Source organism: Xiphophorus maculatus, chromosome 19, assembly GCF_002775205.1.
Source record: "Xiphophorus maculatus strain JP 163 A chromosome 19, X_maculatus-5.0-male, whole genome shotgun sequence".
NCBI classification, from domain to species: domain Eukaryota; kingdom Metazoa; phylum Chordata; class Actinopteri; order Cyprinodontiformes; family Poeciliidae; genus Xiphophorus; species Xiphophorus maculatus.
This window is the reverse complement of record NC_036461.1, coordinates 17,681,973-17,702,740: the sequence shown is the minus strand read 5'-3', so window position 1 is coordinate 17,702,740 and position 20,768 is coordinate 17,681,973. Positions and strand designations below refer to the sequence as shown.

At 38.6% G+C, this 20,768-nt stretch overlaps 1 protein-coding gene across 1 annotated transcript; it reads right to left on the bottom strand.

Moving 5' to 3' along the window:
* Window positions 1-790: 790 nt before the first annotated feature.
* LOC106700189 lies at window positions 791-17,614 on the bottom strand. Its single transcript, XM_023352471.1, has 5 exons — window positions 17,517-17,614; window positions 3,706-4,317; window positions 2,389-2,719; window positions 2,136-2,311; window positions 791-1,366 (listed from the first exon to the last, which is right to left on the bottom strand). Exons 2-5 carry the CDS (start codon window positions 4,284-4,286, stop codon window positions 1,153-1,155), a joined length of 1,302 nt encoding a protein of 433 aa, XP_023208239.1. The 5' UTR covers window positions 4,287-4,317; window positions 17,517-17,614; the 3' UTR covers window positions 791-1,152.
* Between the last annotated feature and the right edge of the window lie 3,154 nt (window positions 17,615-20,768).

Below are 20,768 nucleotides of genomic sequence, written 5' to 3'. Positions count from 1 at the left end.
TTTCTTACTATTCTCTTTACTTCAGTAGGAAACTACGAGAAAGCAGGTGTTCATACAACTTTTGACAGAAATCTTTTCTGTTACTGTGGGCAAACTCCTCCAGTTCAGCTAAGTGGAAACTCAGCTGAACTGGACGAAAACATAAATACTCTCTGCATGACTCATTTATCTTGATTTTAATCAGCGAGTCAATTTGACCCTGAACAGTATAAATGTCTCAATTCAATTAAAAAGATCACCCTTGGAAAAAAAAAACCCCAAAATGTAATATAAAATTTTGTTTACAAAAGATCAATTTCAAGGAAATTATTGTTTTTTTGTTTGTAGATTTTTTTCAGTGGACATAAAAAATTTAAATTCCACTTTTTATGTCCAAATGAGTAAATTGTCATCATTGATCCTTAATTTGTGAGAAATAAAAAGAAACAAAACATTATTGCACAAATTGTGATTGAAATTGTTAGTATTGGAGTTAATAATCAGATACAAAAATGTTTTGGTGGATTTGTTTGGTTTCTGGCACTATTGCATGATTCAACACCCTACAGGTTAAACTGACCCACCAACATTATTGCTGTACCTCAGAAACAAACATAACAGGAGGGTTAAAAGGTTTGGTAGATCTGCCATAAAATGCTTCCCTGAGGCAGGAAAGGTATAAAGAATCCTGTGTGAACATTCATTGACAACAAATTTTTCAAGTTTCTAGGAATTAAATGCTGTTACTTGTGCATCTAGCATTGATAAGATACTTTTACATGCAAACTTAATTCCAGTTGATAAAACAGATAACTTAAAAATCCCTGAGTCATTTATGAAAATGAAAACAAAATATCAAGGAAAGGATCAGCTTTAGTTGTTTTGAATCCCTGCTACAAATAGGACTTACCTGCTGAAATAAAAAGCACGAGTTTACTCCTGTGTTACATGTACATGAATAGTTTAACTACCTGTGCAAAACCTTTCAAATACACCACATAATTACATTACAAAACTGACTTGTGTGTGCTGGCTATAAACTGGGGGGAAAAAAAGTCTAAAGAAAGTACTAAACAAGCTCCCTCTGAAAGAATACATTCACTGTCTGTTTAAACTGCGAAACAGGATCCTTGTTGGCTGGTCTTTCCTTCCGACCCCATCCTGCAACTTCTATTATAGGAACCCCAAATTTTCCAACACTTTGTCCACATTGGGAATCAATTTTTCCTCAAAGTCCCACAGCCGGTTGTCCACATTGAGCTCCTCCAGTTTTAGTAAATGCCGTAGGGCAACACGAACGTGAATGATCCGACAGACGTCCAGCGGGACTTTGTACTGCTGCCCAAAAAATTGAAGCACTTCATGCACTGATGTCTGCTCCACCATCCTATGACACGGGTACACAAGAGTGAGATGTTGGTCATGTACACAGCACTGTAAAACAGACTTTAAATCGGTACTGCTCATGAGAAACCAGACTTTACTATTGTCTTTATTCATGTTTGACTGCTAAGCAAGCCTCCTGTCACTAGGTGACAGCAAAGTTCAAATTAAGGCTGGCTGTTCAAGCCAGTAGAAGAAGTAGCCTATGAGAACAAGGTAGTACTACCAGAATAGGGTTATACTATTCGCGGAATAAAGTAAAAAAAATGATGATCAGGGTATAAGTCCTTGAGCCTCTTCTAAAACAAAACAAAAAAAAAACCTTCTGTTGTACTATTTTAAAAATGTAAACCAGGAAAAACAACATTGTATTTACTGAGGTGGTAAAGGTTACAAAAACATTTGAGAACCACTGTACACTGAACTTTGAAGGCCACCTTCCTCCAGCATGGTTTGCTTACAGCTTATATTTCAGAACTGGTCAGGCAGCATGCCTGTGCATCAAATCTATGAAAACCAACAATGGTTCCCAACTAAATGGTGCTGTCTACACTTAAAGCCATTTCCATTTGGGAAGTTAAAATGGTTATCATACAGCTACTGTAGTCAATTTTTTTTTCTTTTTTACTGCTTATATTTTATTTAGACCGCTATTGTCCGAAGAGGTTGAGCATCTGTTTTACTGTAATTTTAAAAACCCATATATTTAAATTTGGACTTTACCAATTTAATTTAAATATAAATTAAGGCTGAATGCATTTCTCAGCCTATACCTTGGCTGAACGATCATCTTGTGTGGATGGTAAATCTGTCGGTCAGGGTCTTCTCTGTAAACATGTTCCAGAATATTAATTCCAGGCACCCGGCTCCACTTAGGAAGGTGAAACCTCCCACTTGGTTCAAAGTGATGCTTGGGAAAGATGTGGTTCTCAATGAGGAACACTCCCACCTAAAAAAATGTGAATATGCTTTAATTAAAAGATGGGAAACGTATTTGGAAATACAAGCGTAATGCACTGATCCTACGTTTGGATGCTGCTTCTGCAGCTCGTCCATCAGAGACTTCAGGTTGTCATGTTGATACGGCATGATGATCTCATCTATATCGTTTAGCAGGACATAGCGGGAACGCTCCATGGATCTGTAGATGCACTCGTTGAGTGTGGTGAGCTGGCCAAAGTAGTGAATATCGCCACCATGTTCTGAAAAGAGCCAGCCTCGCGATGGATTCATGTATTTGTCGATTGGCCAGGAAACTACTTCCACAAAGCCCTCCTGGCTGTAACTCTGAAGAAGACGGTCAAGGTCTGGGCCACAGCTGGTGTTGTAGATCACCACTCTGTTCACGCCGAGCAACCTTGGACAAAAAAGACAAAATAAAATCACCTACTAAACATTTTGACACTGCAGGTAAAGCAGCCTGAAGTGTTAAATGATTTTGCAACTTTGCAGTCACAAGGTGCTTCTTTCCTACAGTAGGAAGGCAATCTGCACACATAATTTAAGATAGATAAATGTACAGGATACCGTTTGTGAATCCAGTACCTCTACTGCTGGCCAAATGAATAGACCTTGATCTAAGTTTTACTCAAATCTGCAGCAGGAAGCTTTCAATCACTGACTCCCCAAGATTGCCATCGACAGCCACAGACACTGGCTGCCTGTTTGAGATTTGTGAAACGCAGCTTCATTGAGTCTGGCCACCTGCCAGCTGATGTTGTGCAAACCAGAGCTAAGAGGATCCACCATGTTACAAGCTAACCTGTGCTAGCTACACATAGCTTTTGACAACCATTGAATTTGCTGAAGGACTGGAGCTCAAGACGCCAGTTTCCGAGGCTGCTAGCTGACAACACACTGTTGGTGTGGTGGTAGCTTTGAATGTTAAATTTTAGTGCTTTTCTTTTGTATTTTTATGGTGCTTCTGTGTTATTGACGCTTAACTTTTCCAAACGCATCAGGCCTCAGTGTCTGCCGCAGCCAAAGCCACCTGTGGCTCATACCGTTCAACCTTCCTCCCAATGACTTCTATTGCAGCACAACAGAGTTGAAAATAAATCTATTCAACATCTAAATGGTTCATGGAGATCTAGTAGAAATTTCCTGACGTTTTGAATTGTTTTTAGATGTTAACTCGAAATTTTAATCCAGAATTATTTTAGGTGAGATTGATTTGTGGGTAGAAAGAGAAGCCTTGAACATGTCAAGATTTGATTACCAATCTTGTGCTTTTCTAAATCAATCAGAATATTGATAGATTTGAGTTCACAACTGTGAACCTCAATTTCCCATTATAAATCATAAAACTGATGTTTCCCACTAGTAAAGTTTAGGATTACTGACCTGTACATCTCTAGTGTCTGTGCAAACTGCAGCACATTGTTGTAGCCCCCAAACAAACTGGAGACGCACACAGTGAAATCCATCCTTTTCTCCTCTCCTCCATTAGTTTTCTTGTTCCTTATGGGAAGCCAGACGTATTCGGTTCTATTCTCAGGCCTTGTTTGAGTCAGAAGAGTGACATGTGTGGCATTGCAGGTTTTAGGAATCTGGCACATGACATCTGTGGTGACGAATGGAAACCCGAAGTTGTCCGAGTGTTGTAAAATTTTTGCTGGAGTGGTTTCACTTGTGTAGCCGGCACAGCAGAAAAAGCAATGGAGTTCCTGGACGGAGTCTCTCCGAAACATCCCGATGAGGCGAATGTCAAAGCCCTGTACTCTCTGGTCCATGTAGGCTGAGACTAAGAAGTGCTTGGTGTTTTTCAGGGGAGTTATGCTCTCTTTGGAGACTGATCGCAGACAAACCTCTGGAACAACAGGTCTCGGGTTGAAGCTGGTTGGTCTATTCCAAACAAAGAGTGTGATTACACATATGGTGATGAAGAGGAGGATAAGGAACTTTTTTCTGATTTGTTTTGACATGATGAAATGGATTCCTGGCCTCAGGCAGAACCTGGAATCAAAGGAAGAGAAAAAACATCAGGGCCATTCTGAATTTGTTACATAAATCATACATAAAGGTAAAGGTAATTTTATTTATATAGCACATTTTCATCAACAAGGCAATACAAATTGCTTCACAGGAATTAAAAGCAAATGCCAACAAAATAACAAACCAAAGGAAAGAGCAAAAGAAGACAAAGAATCTAATGTTGAGCTTGAAAGATTTGAATGACTTTTCATGATTTGAATGACTTTGACTCCATTTTCTGCCAATAGACATGTGACCAAAATGCTAATTAGGAAGCACAGTGGTTCGGCCATCATGACACAAAAGTTGAAATGTTGGTAAATCTAATCAGTACTGTCACATCAAATGACATCCCTGGTGTCGGTACAACCACAAAATGTTGGAAATACTTCCATCGTTATCAGTACAATGATAAAAAAATCTAAACGACAGATTAAAAAACAAAATATATTCCTTTTCTAATCAGCTCTGTCACAGTTTACAAAGATTATTTTTGATTCAGAGCATAAGCCACCATCAACTTCTCTAACGCTTTGGTATATGCAGAAGCGGTGCAACCCCAGAAAGACAACCATCTTCTCTATAATCATCAATCGTGACTCATCTGAATACCAGTTCATATTATTCAAATCTAACACAGAGTTGCATTAGAGCTCAATCAGGACAGGCTGTTTTAGAGAAATGTTAATATCTGCTAAATGGAGATGTTGTTGGAGCATCTTACCCCTTATGGAAATACATAAATGATTGACCACAAGTTGTCCATATGTAAGACCACAAAACATCGTCCATGAGGTCATCTAGAGTTGTTCCGCAAGGACATATTCCTGGGCCCTGGATGTTTACACTTTAAAGAAAAACTTTCATATGCATGTTCTAAATATAACATCTAAACATGTGCAGATGATACCGTAATGTAAATGTATGGTACCAGTTATGACCCAGGTTTCAAGTAAATCAAATTACAAACGTAATGTTCCAGTTTGTAACTTTATATGCGTCTCAAATTTATGGCGGTCTCTTTTAGAGCCACGTGTTTTTGTTTCACTGGAGAGACGAATTGTTTCTGGGTACAAGCACCTTGTTCCAAGCTTTTATTTAACGTTTACGTTAAAAGCTTTTGTAACTGGGTCAGATTTAATCAAGTGTCAGGTTCACAAGAAAATAAATATCAAGAGAAGGAGTTGATATATAGTCACCATATAATCTTGAAATCATCAAATTATGATTTCGTTAAAGGCTGTGTTTGTTAGATTGGAGTAGTTTTCAGAAGTTGCAGAAGTCCTCCATATTCAGCCAAGAGACTAAACCAACCAAAGTTAGGACAGCACAATGAGAACAAATGCATTTACCAATACTGTATTTACCATTGATATATGGTATTTCACAGACCATATATCTATCCATAATAACTCAACCATGAGTTAATAATATTTTTCATTTGCTTTTTAGGATTAGGCTTCCAGGGCTCCAGGTTCAGCCATGAAACCAAATGTTTAAATATGAAATCAAATATATAAAACATCACTTCACATGAATTCTGCAACCCTTTGCAACTTAGCAGACCAGCATAATTTGGAACAATGAAATAATAAAAACAAACAAAAAGACTTACCAAGGGAGGTACAAAACACCCAGGGTGACGCCTGATACTGATATAATACACTGCTCAAAAAAATAAAGGGAACACTTAAACAACACAATATAACTCCAAGTAAATCAAACTTCTGTGAAATCAAACTGTCCACTTAGGAAGCAACACTGATTGACAATCAATTTCACCTGCTGTTGTGCAAATGGAATAGACAACAGGTGGAAATTATTGGCAATTAGCAAGACACACTCAATAAAGGAGTGGTTCTGCAGTTGGGACCACAGACCACTTCTCAGTACCTATGCTGTCTGGCTGATGTTTTGGTCAGTTTTGAATGTTGGTGGTGCTTTCACACTCGTGGTAGCATGAGACGGACTCCACAACCCACACAAGAGGCTCAGGTAGTGCAGCTCATCCAGGATGGCACATCAATGCGAGCTGTGGCAAGAAGGTTTGCTGTGTCTGTCAGCGTAGTGTCCAGAGGCTGGAGGCGCTACCAGGAGACAGGCCAGTACACCAGGAGACGTGGAGGAGGCCGTAGGAGGGCAACAACCCAGCAGCAGGACCGCTACCTCCGCCTTTGTGCGAGAAGGAACAGGAGGAGCACTGCCAGAGCCCTGCAAAATGACCTCCAGCAGGCCACAAATGTGCATGTGTCTGCACAAACGGTTAGAAACCGACTCCATGAGGATGGTATGAGGGCTCGACGTCCACAGATGGGGTTTTTTTTTTGTGTGATTTTGTTGTCAGCACATTCAACTTTGTACAGAACAAAGTATTCAATGAGAATATTTCTTTCATTCAGATCTAGGATGTGTTATTTGAGTGTTCCCTTTATTTTTTTGAGCAGTGTACATTGATACTAGCATTACGGTGTTTATTCCAGCAGGTACATGCTGGGTAATATTTAAAGTAGAGGTTATTTTTGCATACACATTATTAGTATAACATAAAAAAAGGTCAGGGGAGATGCATCGCAGGGCCTGGGATCCCGTCCAGCCCCGACATCCGATCCCTCAATCGGATCACGCAATGAAAACGGATTGAGGGATCAGATTTCAATCATCCTGCTCTAAACGTGTCATTCAGACCTGGTAGGTAAATACATCGAGTGACCATGTGTGCAGCACAACTAACTGTGCTGTACACAAATATAGAGAGAGGAGCGCTAAGTGATTATGAATGTTTTCTGCATGGGAAGTTAAATATTTCTCTACATCACTTGTGGAAATTATGTTGATGGTGTGTGAGGCACACCATCACACTTTATTTTTATGTTCATTTGAAAAAGAAAAGCTAAAATTTCAGTTGTTAGGACAGCTGCATGTGAAGCATCCTTTCACTGATGAAGGCAATGCAAACGGTATGATCAACACCCGAGTTGATCATACTCAGGTGTTGAGCATGATCAACACCTGAGTATGTTGATCATGCTCAGGTGTAAGTTTGACATGAACTAACAGAAAGTGCTGTGGGCACAAGTCAAGGAGGCCCTGTGGCCAAGCCCTGTGTTGGATTACTTTATGATAATCACCACAACTAGTTTCATGCGAGAGAATCTTACTCGGGGAAACAAAAAATTAAAACAAAACTTACAACTTTCAGATCTCTGCCATGCTCATCTAATACCAGTAACCAACAACCAACACTTTCGGACCAATAAACCTCCTTAAACTGGCAACACAATACTTGGCATGAAGGAAAATAAGATACAAGTCGTGCAGCTCTCACATGTATACTACATCTTCAAAGAGCTTTTGCTCCTTGAATTTGGAAACAGCATTTGCAGCCTATTAACACAAGAAACATGGGTTGCAAACTCTCATTTAGATTTAGCACGAGGTTAATGTTTGAACCAAAACAAAACAAACGTTGGCTTTGTTAAGGAAAATGATTATTTAATGCTAAAAATACACTTAATCTTACGACATGTGTAAAGGGATAGCCAACACTTTATTTGGAACAGTTTTCTGTGGAGCATGGGGGAAGTAGGGCCTTTTTTCCTCCCCCTTCTGACAGACAGAGCAATAAAACTTAAATTCCGATAGAGCAGGAGACTCTTTGGCGCCTCTCCCCGTACCTGGCACGGCCCAAGACGAAGTGGTCCCCCCCCCCCCTTTTTTGCTTGGACAAAAAACAGACACCTTTGCCATGATGAGGGGACTGTCCAAGTTTTCTGAGTCCCTACGGAGTTTCTAATAGGTCAAAGAACGGAACGCCTTTTTTGCATATATTAAATAGGGAAACTCCTCTTCTGTTTAAAAATTCCAGGCCAGAAAACGGAGTTAGAGTTTTTTCATCTTTTCTCCACGTGGGCGCCTTTGTCTGTCTCTGTGTTTGTCTGTCTACCCCTTGTGTGTGTTTTTATTTTTATGAGAAAATGCATATCTCTGTTCCTCTGCAGCTTTGTTGTTCATTGTTTTGTATGAGATTAAACTCTGTGATCTGTGACGTCAACACGCTTTGTTGTTGTTTCGTTTTAGCAGCACGCGGTCGCTGCAGGTCGCCCACGGAGAACGTCACTCACCGATCCCGGGGAAGATTAAAGAGGAAAAGAGCCAAACGTTTTGTCCAAAGCTAGCATTAAATGATCCTCTTTTTTAATAGCTTACAGATATCCGTGAGCCAAGATGGGGAAAAACACCTTGAGGAAACAGAATTTATTTTCCCCACTGCTGAAAAGAATGCCATGTCGGGCTTCAAGAGAATCAAGTTCTGAAACTGGCATAGTGACAGTTTACCCAGCTAATTAGTCACCTCTGCAGGGAATTATGAAGCCCTACACTTCTAAAGATCTACAGATTAAGCAGATCTTTCCTCCCAGTAGATGTAGACTCTAACCACCATGGCTCCCAACAAACTTAAGTGTTTACGTGAATGCTGGTATTTGCATAATTTTACTAATTTTTATCAAGAATTGTGTTGCACTGTTTTCATTTTTCATATATTGTAAATGGTCTCTTTTTAATGGAAAAATATAAATCCCTCGGTACAGAGTATACAATTTCTACTAATTACACAGTTTACCATAAATCTTGTTTTTTTTAAACATTTATTTCATGCCTCAATGCTGCAATTAACTACTTTTCCTCAGTATGGAACAATAAATGTCATGGAGTTAGTTTCCTACGAAAACCTTTCAAACAAATAAAACATGTTTCTCACAAGTCTTTTCAGGAAATTAACGCCACAATATTTCTATTAAATTCTTTTATGGAGGTAAAGCTCTCTCACTGTACAACTGACCATTTATATTTCCATCTTGATAATGCTGAAAGGTCAGTCTGTTGGGAGTCAGAGTAGATTTTGTGTGTGTGTGTTACAAAGTAGATATAGCAAATGGACCACCAACCACACTTACTAACAGCATACTAATGCTCAGCCTCTAATGTAAATGTAAGAGATATTATTTTGTAAAATAATATCTTGTATGTCTGCCCCAAATGGTTTGTATGCAAATCTACCATATATTAAAGTCAAAACAATTGTTAGAGGCAGTATTGTGTATTTTCTAGGCCATTTTATAGCACAATTAAGTAAATGTTACCTTCAGTTGTGATAAAAATGAGTTGGACTGGGAAGTAGCTTGTATAATGAGCTCCACACCAGGTGTTTGCTAATTGCTGCTAGCTAGTCTGAAGGAGCCAAGTGGGAGAGGGCTGCTTTGAAACTCGGAAACTGCAGCTCCGAGCTATGTAGTGGTGTCTGAAGGTGGCGCTAGGTCCACCCAGGCGTTTCACACAGCTGAATGGTTGCCATGAAGATTAAAGGATTTCTCAAATCCTTTAATTTGCATGAAAGAATCAAGGCATGAAGAATCAAAGCAACACTCCAGGTGTGTTTTTGATGAGGCAATAGCTTTATGGCATGAGGTAAAGCTCAAAAAAGTCAATTTTATGTACTGCCCATTTAAGGAAAAACTCATTCTGGGATTCTGCAACATAACCTAAAGCTGTAAAAGTCATTTAATGTTCAACACTAAGATTTTAAGCCCTTTTATTATACAGTGTATGTAAACATATGCAGATAAGTTACCTGCTGGAACAAGATTGGGTTCCATACGGATTTGAGTTGTATACTATTTCAAGGGTGTGATTCTGCAAGCTGATTGTGTTCCTGATGGAGGTGGAGATGAACAACAAGCTACATTAGAAGGAGAAAGGAGTATGTAAGATATACTGGGACACAGAAACAGACTGTCCTTTCTTTGAACTGTATATCGCCCATCCTAACAAAGCAGCAGTTCCCTCCATGCTTCCTGTATTTGTTACTTCAAGGCTGGATGACTGTAAGTCTTTAACACCAGGAAATCTACAAAATGTAGATAAAAGCATTCCTGCCAACCAATGATGTCAGTAACGCGTTACTTTGGAACGCGTTACTGACCCCGGACCACTATTTTCAGTAACAAGTAATCTAACGCGTTGCTATTTTAAATCCAGTAATCAGATTAAAGTTACTTTTCTCCAAATCACTGTGTGTTACTTTTGTGTCACTCATTTTCTCTACTAATTTAATTTTATTTCCTCTACGAGGCTCGGGGGAGTGACGTCCAGACAATTCACTCACCTTATCAGCACCTGTGATAGTACTCAGTTTGTCCTCATTTGGAAGAAGTTCCTGTATTTCCAGCTACTAAATGCATTCCTCCTGTCTCCTTCGAAGTTTCGAAGGAGACAGGAGGAATGAGAAAGGTATGCATTTAGTAGCTGGAAATACAGGAACTTCCTCCAAATGAGGACAAACTGACCTCCACTTTTTCCTCACTTTCTTCTTCTACTACTCTCCAAGTTAACTTTGTTTTTGCTCAGTTTTTTCTCCTCTCTATGGAAGCTACATCTGACTGGCGTTCCACTAGGCTACGGTATCTTTCTGGAGGCGGGGGATTGGCTGAGAAAATGCCATCAAGTGAACCTTCTCCTCCTCCTGCTGCTGATTTTAACTTTTTATTAACATAGAAAGTACTCCTGTTTCCTTCCTTTTCTTTCATGTGCATCTGCTCATATGGCACCAGGTTCTGCTGGAGGTTTCGAGGTTTTCCTCTCCACTGTCGCTACGTTCATGCTCAGTATGAACGATTGCTGTAAAGTCAAATCACACAATGCTGGCGCTTTTCCACTAAGTGAATGCTACAAGTCAATGACTTGATGCAATTTGCTAGGTTTCCGTAGAAAGCTTTTCAAACTATTTTGAATACTGAAGCGAGCTGAATGCATTAATAGCTGAATTGATTGTAATCACTTCTACACATTAACCACATTGTATGTATGATTAAATTTAAAATTATTTGTGTGGGGCTTTGAGGTGACATTTGTTGTGAATTGCCATTATATAAATGTACTGAATTGAATACAACTGTTGTTGCTCAATGACAAAATAGATCACATATGCACCCAAACTGCACCAAGATGGACCAGAGTTAGCTTTTTTGGTTCTCAGGGTTCAACTGTACATTCACACTTCCCCAAACGTGCCAGTCTTTCAAGTCAAATGAACTAGTGTTCAAATAAAGCAGACTAAACAAGACTGGTGTGAATGCACCCTAAAACTTTGCATATATTTCAGAAATTTGAATATCCTGATACACAGGCCTTCTCACAAATAAAGGACTTTTTGAATCATTTGGATGGAAAATTGTGGTTGTCGCTCTTGGACCAGCAGGCGCTGCGAGGATTCCTGAGGGGACAGGCAGGAGCCCAGCTGACCTCCAGTCCACCTGATTGCCACTTGGGGTATACGAGGCTGATCACTAATCACTGGAACCTGCTTGTAACCCATCATTATCCCCTCATCCACAGAACCTAAGCAAACATCCCTGAGCACCAGTAAATGTGGATACACAACTAAGTAGTTAGTTGTGTATTCATGTCCTCATCATTCTGTTTATGTGTTTTTAAACTCTGGGCAAACTAACCTAATATGCAATCGTAACACCATGTGTTGATGTCAGTGACTCCCTAAGTTTTGTATGAGTAAATTTCCGTCCCTTTTGAGCTCAGGAATGCCTCTATAGCATTTCGGCCCTGTATGATGGGACTGCATGATAAAACCTGCATTCCTTATCTGGATGACTCTCAGTCTATAGCAAAACGTTCAGAGATCACTTGGAGGATAAGGTGAGAAAAGTTCTCTAGAGATTAAGTTACCTTGATGTAAAACGCAAGTCGAGTAAGTTTAACACGTTTAAGCACAAGGTGTACTATTTAGACACACCAGCCTTGACCTTGAAGCAGTCAAAAAACTCAGTTATAAAACCAGAGATACGTCGGTCAGCTCAGAAAAATGTTAGATCTTTCCTACTTCAAGACAAGACTTTTCCAGAAACGCAAACTGTCTGTTAAAAGCTGACAAAAATCACAAATCTGACTCCATGAAAGTGACACAAAGATGACCAAAGAAACAGTCAAGTTTTGTCCTTCTCAAAACAAATTGCATGGACTTACAAGCACCAAGCACACTTGAGGAACAAGTTTTATCAACTCACCAGTGCTTAAATTTCTAGATTTCAGATAACTGTTTCCTTTTGGCTAGGTCTAGGTGGTAATCTGTGAATTTTTTCTTATGGCTACCCTAAGAGGAGCTTGTTTTTTTCAAAGATTATCTGTCTCATATTACAAATACTGACGGTTTTAACAAAAAAAAAATGTTTTACTAAGTGAGTAAACATTTTTTAATGAAAGTTATATACTGCAGCTTTAATACAAGCTTTTTTTCTTTGCTGCAAATCATTTTTTTATCCACTCCCAAGTGGACTTCGAGGAAGGAGACAGGAGGAAGGAGACAGGAGGAAGGAGACAGGAGGAAGGAGACAGGTATGCATTTAGTAGCTGGAAATACAGGAACTATTTTGAGTTTCTGTCAGCGAAGAATGACAACAACATAAAGGTTCACTGTACTCTTTGTGCTGGTCAGAAAGTCCTAGCCACCTTCAAAAACGCAACCTCAAATTTAAGAAAACATTTGGAATTGCAGCACGGGACAGTCAAGCTTATGGAAGTCCCGCCAGGTGGCTCGACACAGAGAGCTGCCACAGGAGGTCCCCCACCACTCAAACAACAGAAGCTCAACTTTGGTGCAAAACCAGTAAGTGAGCGAGAGCTAAAACAGTTGATCGGTCAGTATGTAGTAGAAGAAATGATGCCATTGAGCACAGTTGACTTGCCTGCATTTCGCACCATTATACATCGAATCCCCACCACCGCTAATTACGAGCTTCCTCACAGAGGAGCCTTTTCGGCATATCTGGAAAAAGAACATGCAGAGATGGAGAGAAATCTGAAGGCCGCGCTGAATGAGGTCGATTTTGTGTCAACTACTGCGGATATTTGGACTGCTAATGGAAATAACAGAAGCTATACGGGAGTAACGCTCCACTGGATCCATAGAGCTACTACATTAGAGCGCAACAAGTCTGCTTTAGCATGTAGGAGGATCCGCGGCAGACACACATATGATGTTATTGGTGCAGAAATCAAAAACATCCACTCTTCATATGGACTACTCAACAAAGTAGTTGCAACAGTGACAGATAATGGATCTAATTTTGTGAAAGCATTTAAAGGTTTTCAGCCTATCACAGAGTCCGATGATGAGACTGAGGAAGAGTCAACCAGGACAGATGATGATGATGATGTCACCTTTTTGAATCTGACAGAAATCCTCTCAGCTGAGAATGAAGGTGATGGCCAACACCACAGGTGTACCTCACACACCATCAACATAATTTCCACAAGTGATGTAGAGAAATATTTAACTTCCCATGCAGAAAGCAAGGCCATTTATAGGAGCAGCATAGCAAAATGCACAGCGTTAGGGACTAAATCCAGCAGATCTACCCTTGCATCAGAAGCAGTGGAGGAAGTCAGCAAAAAAAAAGCTCCTGGTACCAACATCCACAAGGTGGAATTCATTTTCTGATGCTGTAAAGAGAGTTGCTGAAATTCCCCTGAGTGATCTGAATACGCTAAACAGCAAGCTAGGAGTTAAGTGCTTCACAGATCGAGAGTACCAGTTCCTGCATGAGTACTGCACTGTCATGAAGCCGATGACTGCAGCTCTGGACATTTTACAAGGCGACTGAACTTATGGGACTTTACTACCCACACTTGAAATTCTGATGCAGAAGATCCCGGCTGTGAAAGATTCACTCTCCAGAATGACTGCAGGCCTTCCAGATGCCATCGTACAGGTATATTCCATAGTTACAATATTTTACATCATACTATTTTTGTACATTGTGCAGTACATTTCTCATCCCACAAAAGATTAAAATAAATATAAATGTCAACAAAAATCCTAAAACAAAATTTTATCCATTATATAATTACTTGTAAACCATGTAAACTAAGACATGGTTTACAAGTAATTCAATTACATAATAAATACAAGGTATAATTATATCAAATATAATTGATATCAAAACATATCAATTATATTTTCAGGCTACCAAGACTCGTTTTGCTAGTTTGCTGGATGACAAAGACGCCCTTCTCGCAGCTGTCAGTTGTCCGAAATTCAAACTTCGATGGCTGAGAGACGCAGGTAGGAGGGAACAAGTGAAAGAGCTTCTGGTAGCAGAGTGCCGCAAAGTTGTTCCTGCACCGCATAGCCCCACCACAACTGTCAGCCAAGGTGAGATGGACTTTTTCACTTTTGAGCCACAGCCAGAGGAGACCTACTCTGCAGAACAGGAAGTCATGGACTACCTGAGGTCAGCCTATGACCTTGAAATTCTGCATCGATTTAGAAACATTAAGAAAATTTTCTTGAAGTACAACACTCCAACCCCATCAAGTGCTCCCGTAGAGCGGCGTTTTTGTCTTGGAGGTTTGGTGCTCACGCCTAGAAGAAATAGACTTTCTGACAGGAGATTTGGAAAAACTATTGTTAATGAGGTACAACCATTGGTTTACCCGTCCCACTCCACTGTTTCACTCATAAAATGGGATTACAACATAAGACTAGCCCAGAGTTACAAAATAGGACATGTCAGCCGATATGTGGTATTATACTTGAACTGTTTTGTTAAATCCACTCCTTCCTGCTCCAAAGCTGTGAACAAGTTCCATGTTAAGTTTTGTCATTACAGTTTTAATGAAGAAAGACTTCATCTTTATTATATATATATTTTAAAAACTACTTATGTTTAATAAATTGAAGAAAATGTTATTTTTTGTTAAAAAACGTATTTTAGTGAAGTCAAGAAAGACAATTTTATATAAAGTATGGGTTTGATACTGACGTCAAGAAATACGTTTTTTAAAAAAAAGTATGTATCTACATTTACTGTAGTAATGAAACACTTATATTTCATGAAACGTTTTTATGAAATGCAGTCAAGAAAGACCTTTTTTTCTTTTTGTAATCTGTAATTGCTTTCAGTTCAGCTTTCGGGAAATACATTGTTGAGGTTCAATTAAAATACACTTCCAATAAACTACTTTTTGGCAAACCTCAATGTCATTTTTATATTGAGGTGGTGGGGGGCAGTTGTCAACAGCTGCTGAAAATAACTAATAAAGTTACTTTTGATGTAACGTAATTGCTTTTCAAATCAAGTAGTCAGTAATCTAACTAAGTTACTTTCTCTAGGAGTAGTCAGTATTCCGATTAAAGTTACTTTTAAAAAGTAACTATGCCATCACTGCTGTCCACACATGACAACCTGGAACAGCAATGCAAACTTTGTGTCGAATGGCAACACAAACGATCAATAAGTCATATTAAAAAACACGTAAACATGCCAGAAGGGACTAGCACTCCCTTTAGAAACATGAGACTTACTCGCCAGGTCATCACTGATGACTGAGAAACCATCACAATATCAAGTGTAGAAATGAGGTGGATGGTTTTACTGCACCTAAAATCTACAATTTATGAAAAAAACATTGTATTGTTTTTCCTAACCTGCAATGTAGTAATTTATTGAAGTATTCTTAAATTACTGAGGCAAAAAATAATCTTGACTGACATTCCCACATTTCACAGTTCTGACAACTTTCTACATGCTCAATTGAATACATCAATAATTAAAACTCATGAGAATTAAGCATTAAACATCTAACAGTACAGAAGTCTGAAGTCAAACACAAATCACTTCCACAACGCCATTTCATAAGCGTCAAGCTCCTTTCATTTTTGATAAACAAAAACCACTGTGGTGATGAGATCCAGCAAACAGATCACTGAACGTTGGCTGTCAATGGTTTCTGCTGCAACGTTTGAAAGTAGACCAAGATCCAAATAACAACCTACCAACGTGGGATGCAAAGCAGCTAGAGGTTGGTGATATTGGAAGTTTTATTTGCTATTTACAGGAGCATTTTTTTCAATGTGCATCATACAACAATTTCATTCCTACAGCTGCTGTAGAAACAACAATCTATCCTTTACTTTCAACAGACCTGAAGAGTTAGTTACAAACCTGAAGAACCAGGCTGATCCTGAGAAACAAGGATTTTTGCCAATGAAAACAGAAACTAATCAGTGCTGTGAAGTGAGAGTGAAACTTTAATGTAAAGGGGTAGAAATACTGGACCGCAGCATTAGTATGTCTACTTGTAGATAGTAAATGCAAGTATTCCTTCTTATTTGAAGGTTATCAACAAAAATTCTTCAATAAGATGAAAAAACAAATAATTTCTCCATGCATTCCCTTCAGGTTAAGGTTTTTTCAAGTTTTGGCTGAAGAGAGTAAAATAACTCTTTTTAATACACATTTCAGACTTCAGTCTGAAAATCTTTGGAGGCAGCTGCAGATTAGAGTGACAGCTAGGTGCCTTTGCAACCTACAAGTCTTGAAAATCACCACCAGCTGATAAGTTTTCCACCAAATAGGTTCTGGAACTTGCTCATTACCTGTTCTTCAGAGAGATGCCCAAAGAAATCAACTGTTGACATGAATAAAACTATTTTCAGCCCAATCAGCCAACCAGAAAAAAAGAGCTACCTTTAGACTCAAATCCAGAGATACTGTTAGCTGAAGGACGTGCAATTTATTTTTCGATGTATTTAACTGTTCTAGTTTCAGTTCTCTTCTCACAATGCTTTATCTCAGATCATTTTCTAAAAGGCTTTTTAAAATACTCTAGTGAGAATTTGAAACGGAGCCATTACTTCCTCTATGTCAAGGTATGACACAGAAGAAGTTCATGACTATACAACGTCGAACCAGTTTCAAGGGTTTGATTGAACACGTGTGAACAATCAATTCAAATCAGTTTAGCACATAGAGAAGCGTGGAAATACAATGGCCATATAACAGTTTTTTCCTCACCGTTTTATAAATGATGCGCATTACTTTACTGTAATGAAGGTAAGCAATAAGATGTCAGGATTCCCCGAAGGACAAAAACCAGATCGTACTAGTTAAAACCGAAAAGGGCAAAAAAAGAGAAATACATAAAAATGTACGTTAATCACGCATTTAACTCTAAAGTGCACTTAACTATACAACTAAATCAATTCAAAATGAATTTATGCATGAGCACTTGGTCAAGATAAAATAATAATAAATGATGTGCCACACAAATAACAAAAGCATTCTAAGATCGCACACATTTTTTAAAAATGGCTTTATCAAACTTACCCGAAGCTGAGACTGCAGCCACTGCTCGTCTCGCAGACAAGACGCCGAGAAAGCGGGTGATGGACTAATGATTAATCGATTTCCTATAGGTGCACTCCGGACCCTCCTATTTAGTTTAGCCGTCACCCACTAACACCAGCCAGTCACTAGTGATGTATGGAGAGAGCCTGCATCACAGTAAGAGTCACTTCACGTCTCTTCGTCGTCCTGAATACTCTGGGAGGAGGATGGCCAATGAGCAGCCGACATATAAAACCACAAAAAACTTTATATAACATATAAAAAATATTCGAACAACGAGCTTTAAATGTTTCAAGGTGAAGTATGTTTGAATAAACTCTGTTTTCAATGCATTAGATTATTTTTAGTTTTGTTTTCGTAAATGGTCTACTCAAAAAATAGCACAAAAAAATGAAAATTGCGGGTATAATTAAGAAGTAAAAAAAAAACACAAAACATATCTAAGCCAATAGAAAGCGGTACGATGAAGTAAAAAAAAAAGCTCTCAAAATAATTTATGATCAGACTGTAAACTAGGAAATTAAATGTTTAATGGATGTTAGAAAAGTGGCTTCAGCGACTCATGATTATTATTATTCTCTTGTGATCCAGAGAATAAAGGTACTGGTGACACCTAGAGGTAGTCTCTGGTAACAGAGTCCTAACATTTAAACATAAAATAGTGTAGTTTAATTCCTCTTACATAAGAAAATATTAATTTACAAGGAAGGATTCCACAAATTAAATGTTTTCAAACAGTAAAACCCTCGGACTAATTCTCTCTCTCTCTTTTTTTTTTTCCATTTAACCAGAAGGGTGCATTATGGAGACAAACCTGACTTTGGCAAATAAGCACAGTAAACTGTTCATCTTTAGATACTAAACATACATTTTATTTGTCACATGTTTTTATACTCAAATATTTTTTGTTGGTCAGATGTAAATGTTGCAATCATATATACTGTGTTTTCATTAGCTGTAAGTGGAAAAATCCCAGTTAACAGAAATCAAAGCTTAAAAACATGTATTTAAATTACATTTTTTTCTAATGTTGCAATTTTTCAGAATCATTTCTAACCTATATGACACCTCTGTTTATTTATACTTATCAAATCTTACATCCTTTTTCCCACTTTCTGCTCTTAAAGTTATTTCAGAATTTATATTTAAAGTGTTTCAGCCTCTAGGAAATCCATAAGCTCAATATAATTTTTTATCTTTTTTTTTTTTAAATAATCAGCTTTATTTAGTTGTCTTGTTGATTTAAAACATGTTTCCATGTTAAGTAAAATAATTCACCTTTCAGAACTGTTTTGACAGCTTATGAAACACAATTTGATTTTAGCATCTGTACGTACAAAGTGGCCATGTTCAATGTGACGGTACAGATCAGAGATTTGTAGATGAAAGAAAAAAGAAAATAGGTAGACAACAATAAGAATAGTTGATTATTTTTCCCCCTTGCTGTTAACAGGTAAACATGAATATTCCAGGAAGTTTCCAGAAAAGACATTACAGTACAAAGATACAATAAAACACATCAAAACTACAGGTTGTTTATTCATTCAACAACAATTCATCTGCTAGAGGCGGAAAAAATGATTTTAAGCTTCACAGCTGTAGCAAATCTTTGGTCCTATTAGCTTTTATAGGTACATCAACATATGCTGTGCTGCTTCATACTGATACACAAACTAGTTGTTTAAATTTGCTTCCTCAGAAACCTGCCCTGTTGAGTCTTGGATGTTTTGGTGTGACTTCAAAACCGTCCAAAGTTGGAAGACAATCTGAAACAAGCAAAAGCAAAAGATGGGGAAAATACTTTTTCACAGCATGCAAATGTTGCCCTTTTAAATCTGCACTATGTAACTTTTACTAAAAATATATATATTTTTTTACATATTTGTTGAAATTGTCACTATGTGGTAACAGTATTGTATCAGACAGATAGTCTGGGAAAACAAATCCAGCTCCTCCTCCTTTACCAAATACTCCCAGTGGTAACTTGAAACGACCAATCAGAGCCAGGAGGAGGGTCTTAGCGCTGTCAGTCATCCTTGTGTACACTCTCCCCCCTCCATCTCTCCTGCTTGTTCTCTGCCATGCTATTGTTTCTTCCTGTCAGCAGAGCCTGTCGTGGTTGCTCATGCTAGTTAGCATGGCCACCGATGATGGCAGATAAATGGTTTTCCTAGAATGGTAGGTTGTTTAGCACATTGAGCAACGTGTACACTGAGGTGATTGACAGCACTAAGATGCTCCTCCTGGCTTTGACTAGTTGCATTTCTTCAGATGGCAATATTAGCACTGGGAGGAGGTGGAGGAGCCCAGTCTTTTCACGGATTATCTGTCTCATAATAAACTGTCACAACATGGCAACAGTTTTAGCAAATATATTAAAAACATTCTTTTTTTTTTAAATGAAAGTGACATGCTGCAGTTGCAATGCTTTGCTGGCATGTTCCCCTCATAAATTAACTACTTTACAAAATTCAATTCAGCCTTTGTCCTCAGCTTCAAACCTCTTTGAGTAACAATATCCCTTGTAGAGGTTTTGCTCTCCACCAGCAGATGTCCCCACAGGTCTATTTTACAGTCTCTGCTATGGAAACTTCCTCTCAGCCATTATTACTATCAATAGAGGCGCAATGCAGTGACTTGTACATTATTTTAATCTAAGTTTAGTTGAAAATATAACAGATACACGCTATAGAACAATTCTGAAATGATTTCTTTATCATTATATTGCCGCAGGTATGTTTAGCTGAAGCTTTATCGTACAACTTTTGTTTCCATGTTTGATATCTTAGCATCGTTATGAAGCCAGCAGTGTTACGCTCTCTTAAGCGGCCCAACGGCAGTGGCATATAAATCCTCAGAGATATTAGTCAGCTTGGTGCTGCGTTCTCAGCCAGTCACACTGCTTCAAAGTTGAAGCTTCAAAGTAAGCCAGCATCATTCATGCCAGGGGGCTTGAAAAGTAGAAATAGAAATTGTCAAATGTAAGAAAACAGCATGAGGCTATTGTGGGTTTTGATGTGTTAAACCACTATTTTAACTCCTGTGAAAATCTGTCAGCTGGCAACCTCCACCCACCAGGCACGACACATTAAACCCTTTGGCATGTATAGAGTAGCAGACTGAGGGACTTTAACAGACCCTGCATGTCAAGCTTTTTATGGCTGCCTAGGATCCATGAGTCCCACTGCAAACTAGTGATATGTTACCATCAGATGTATCAATTAGGACATT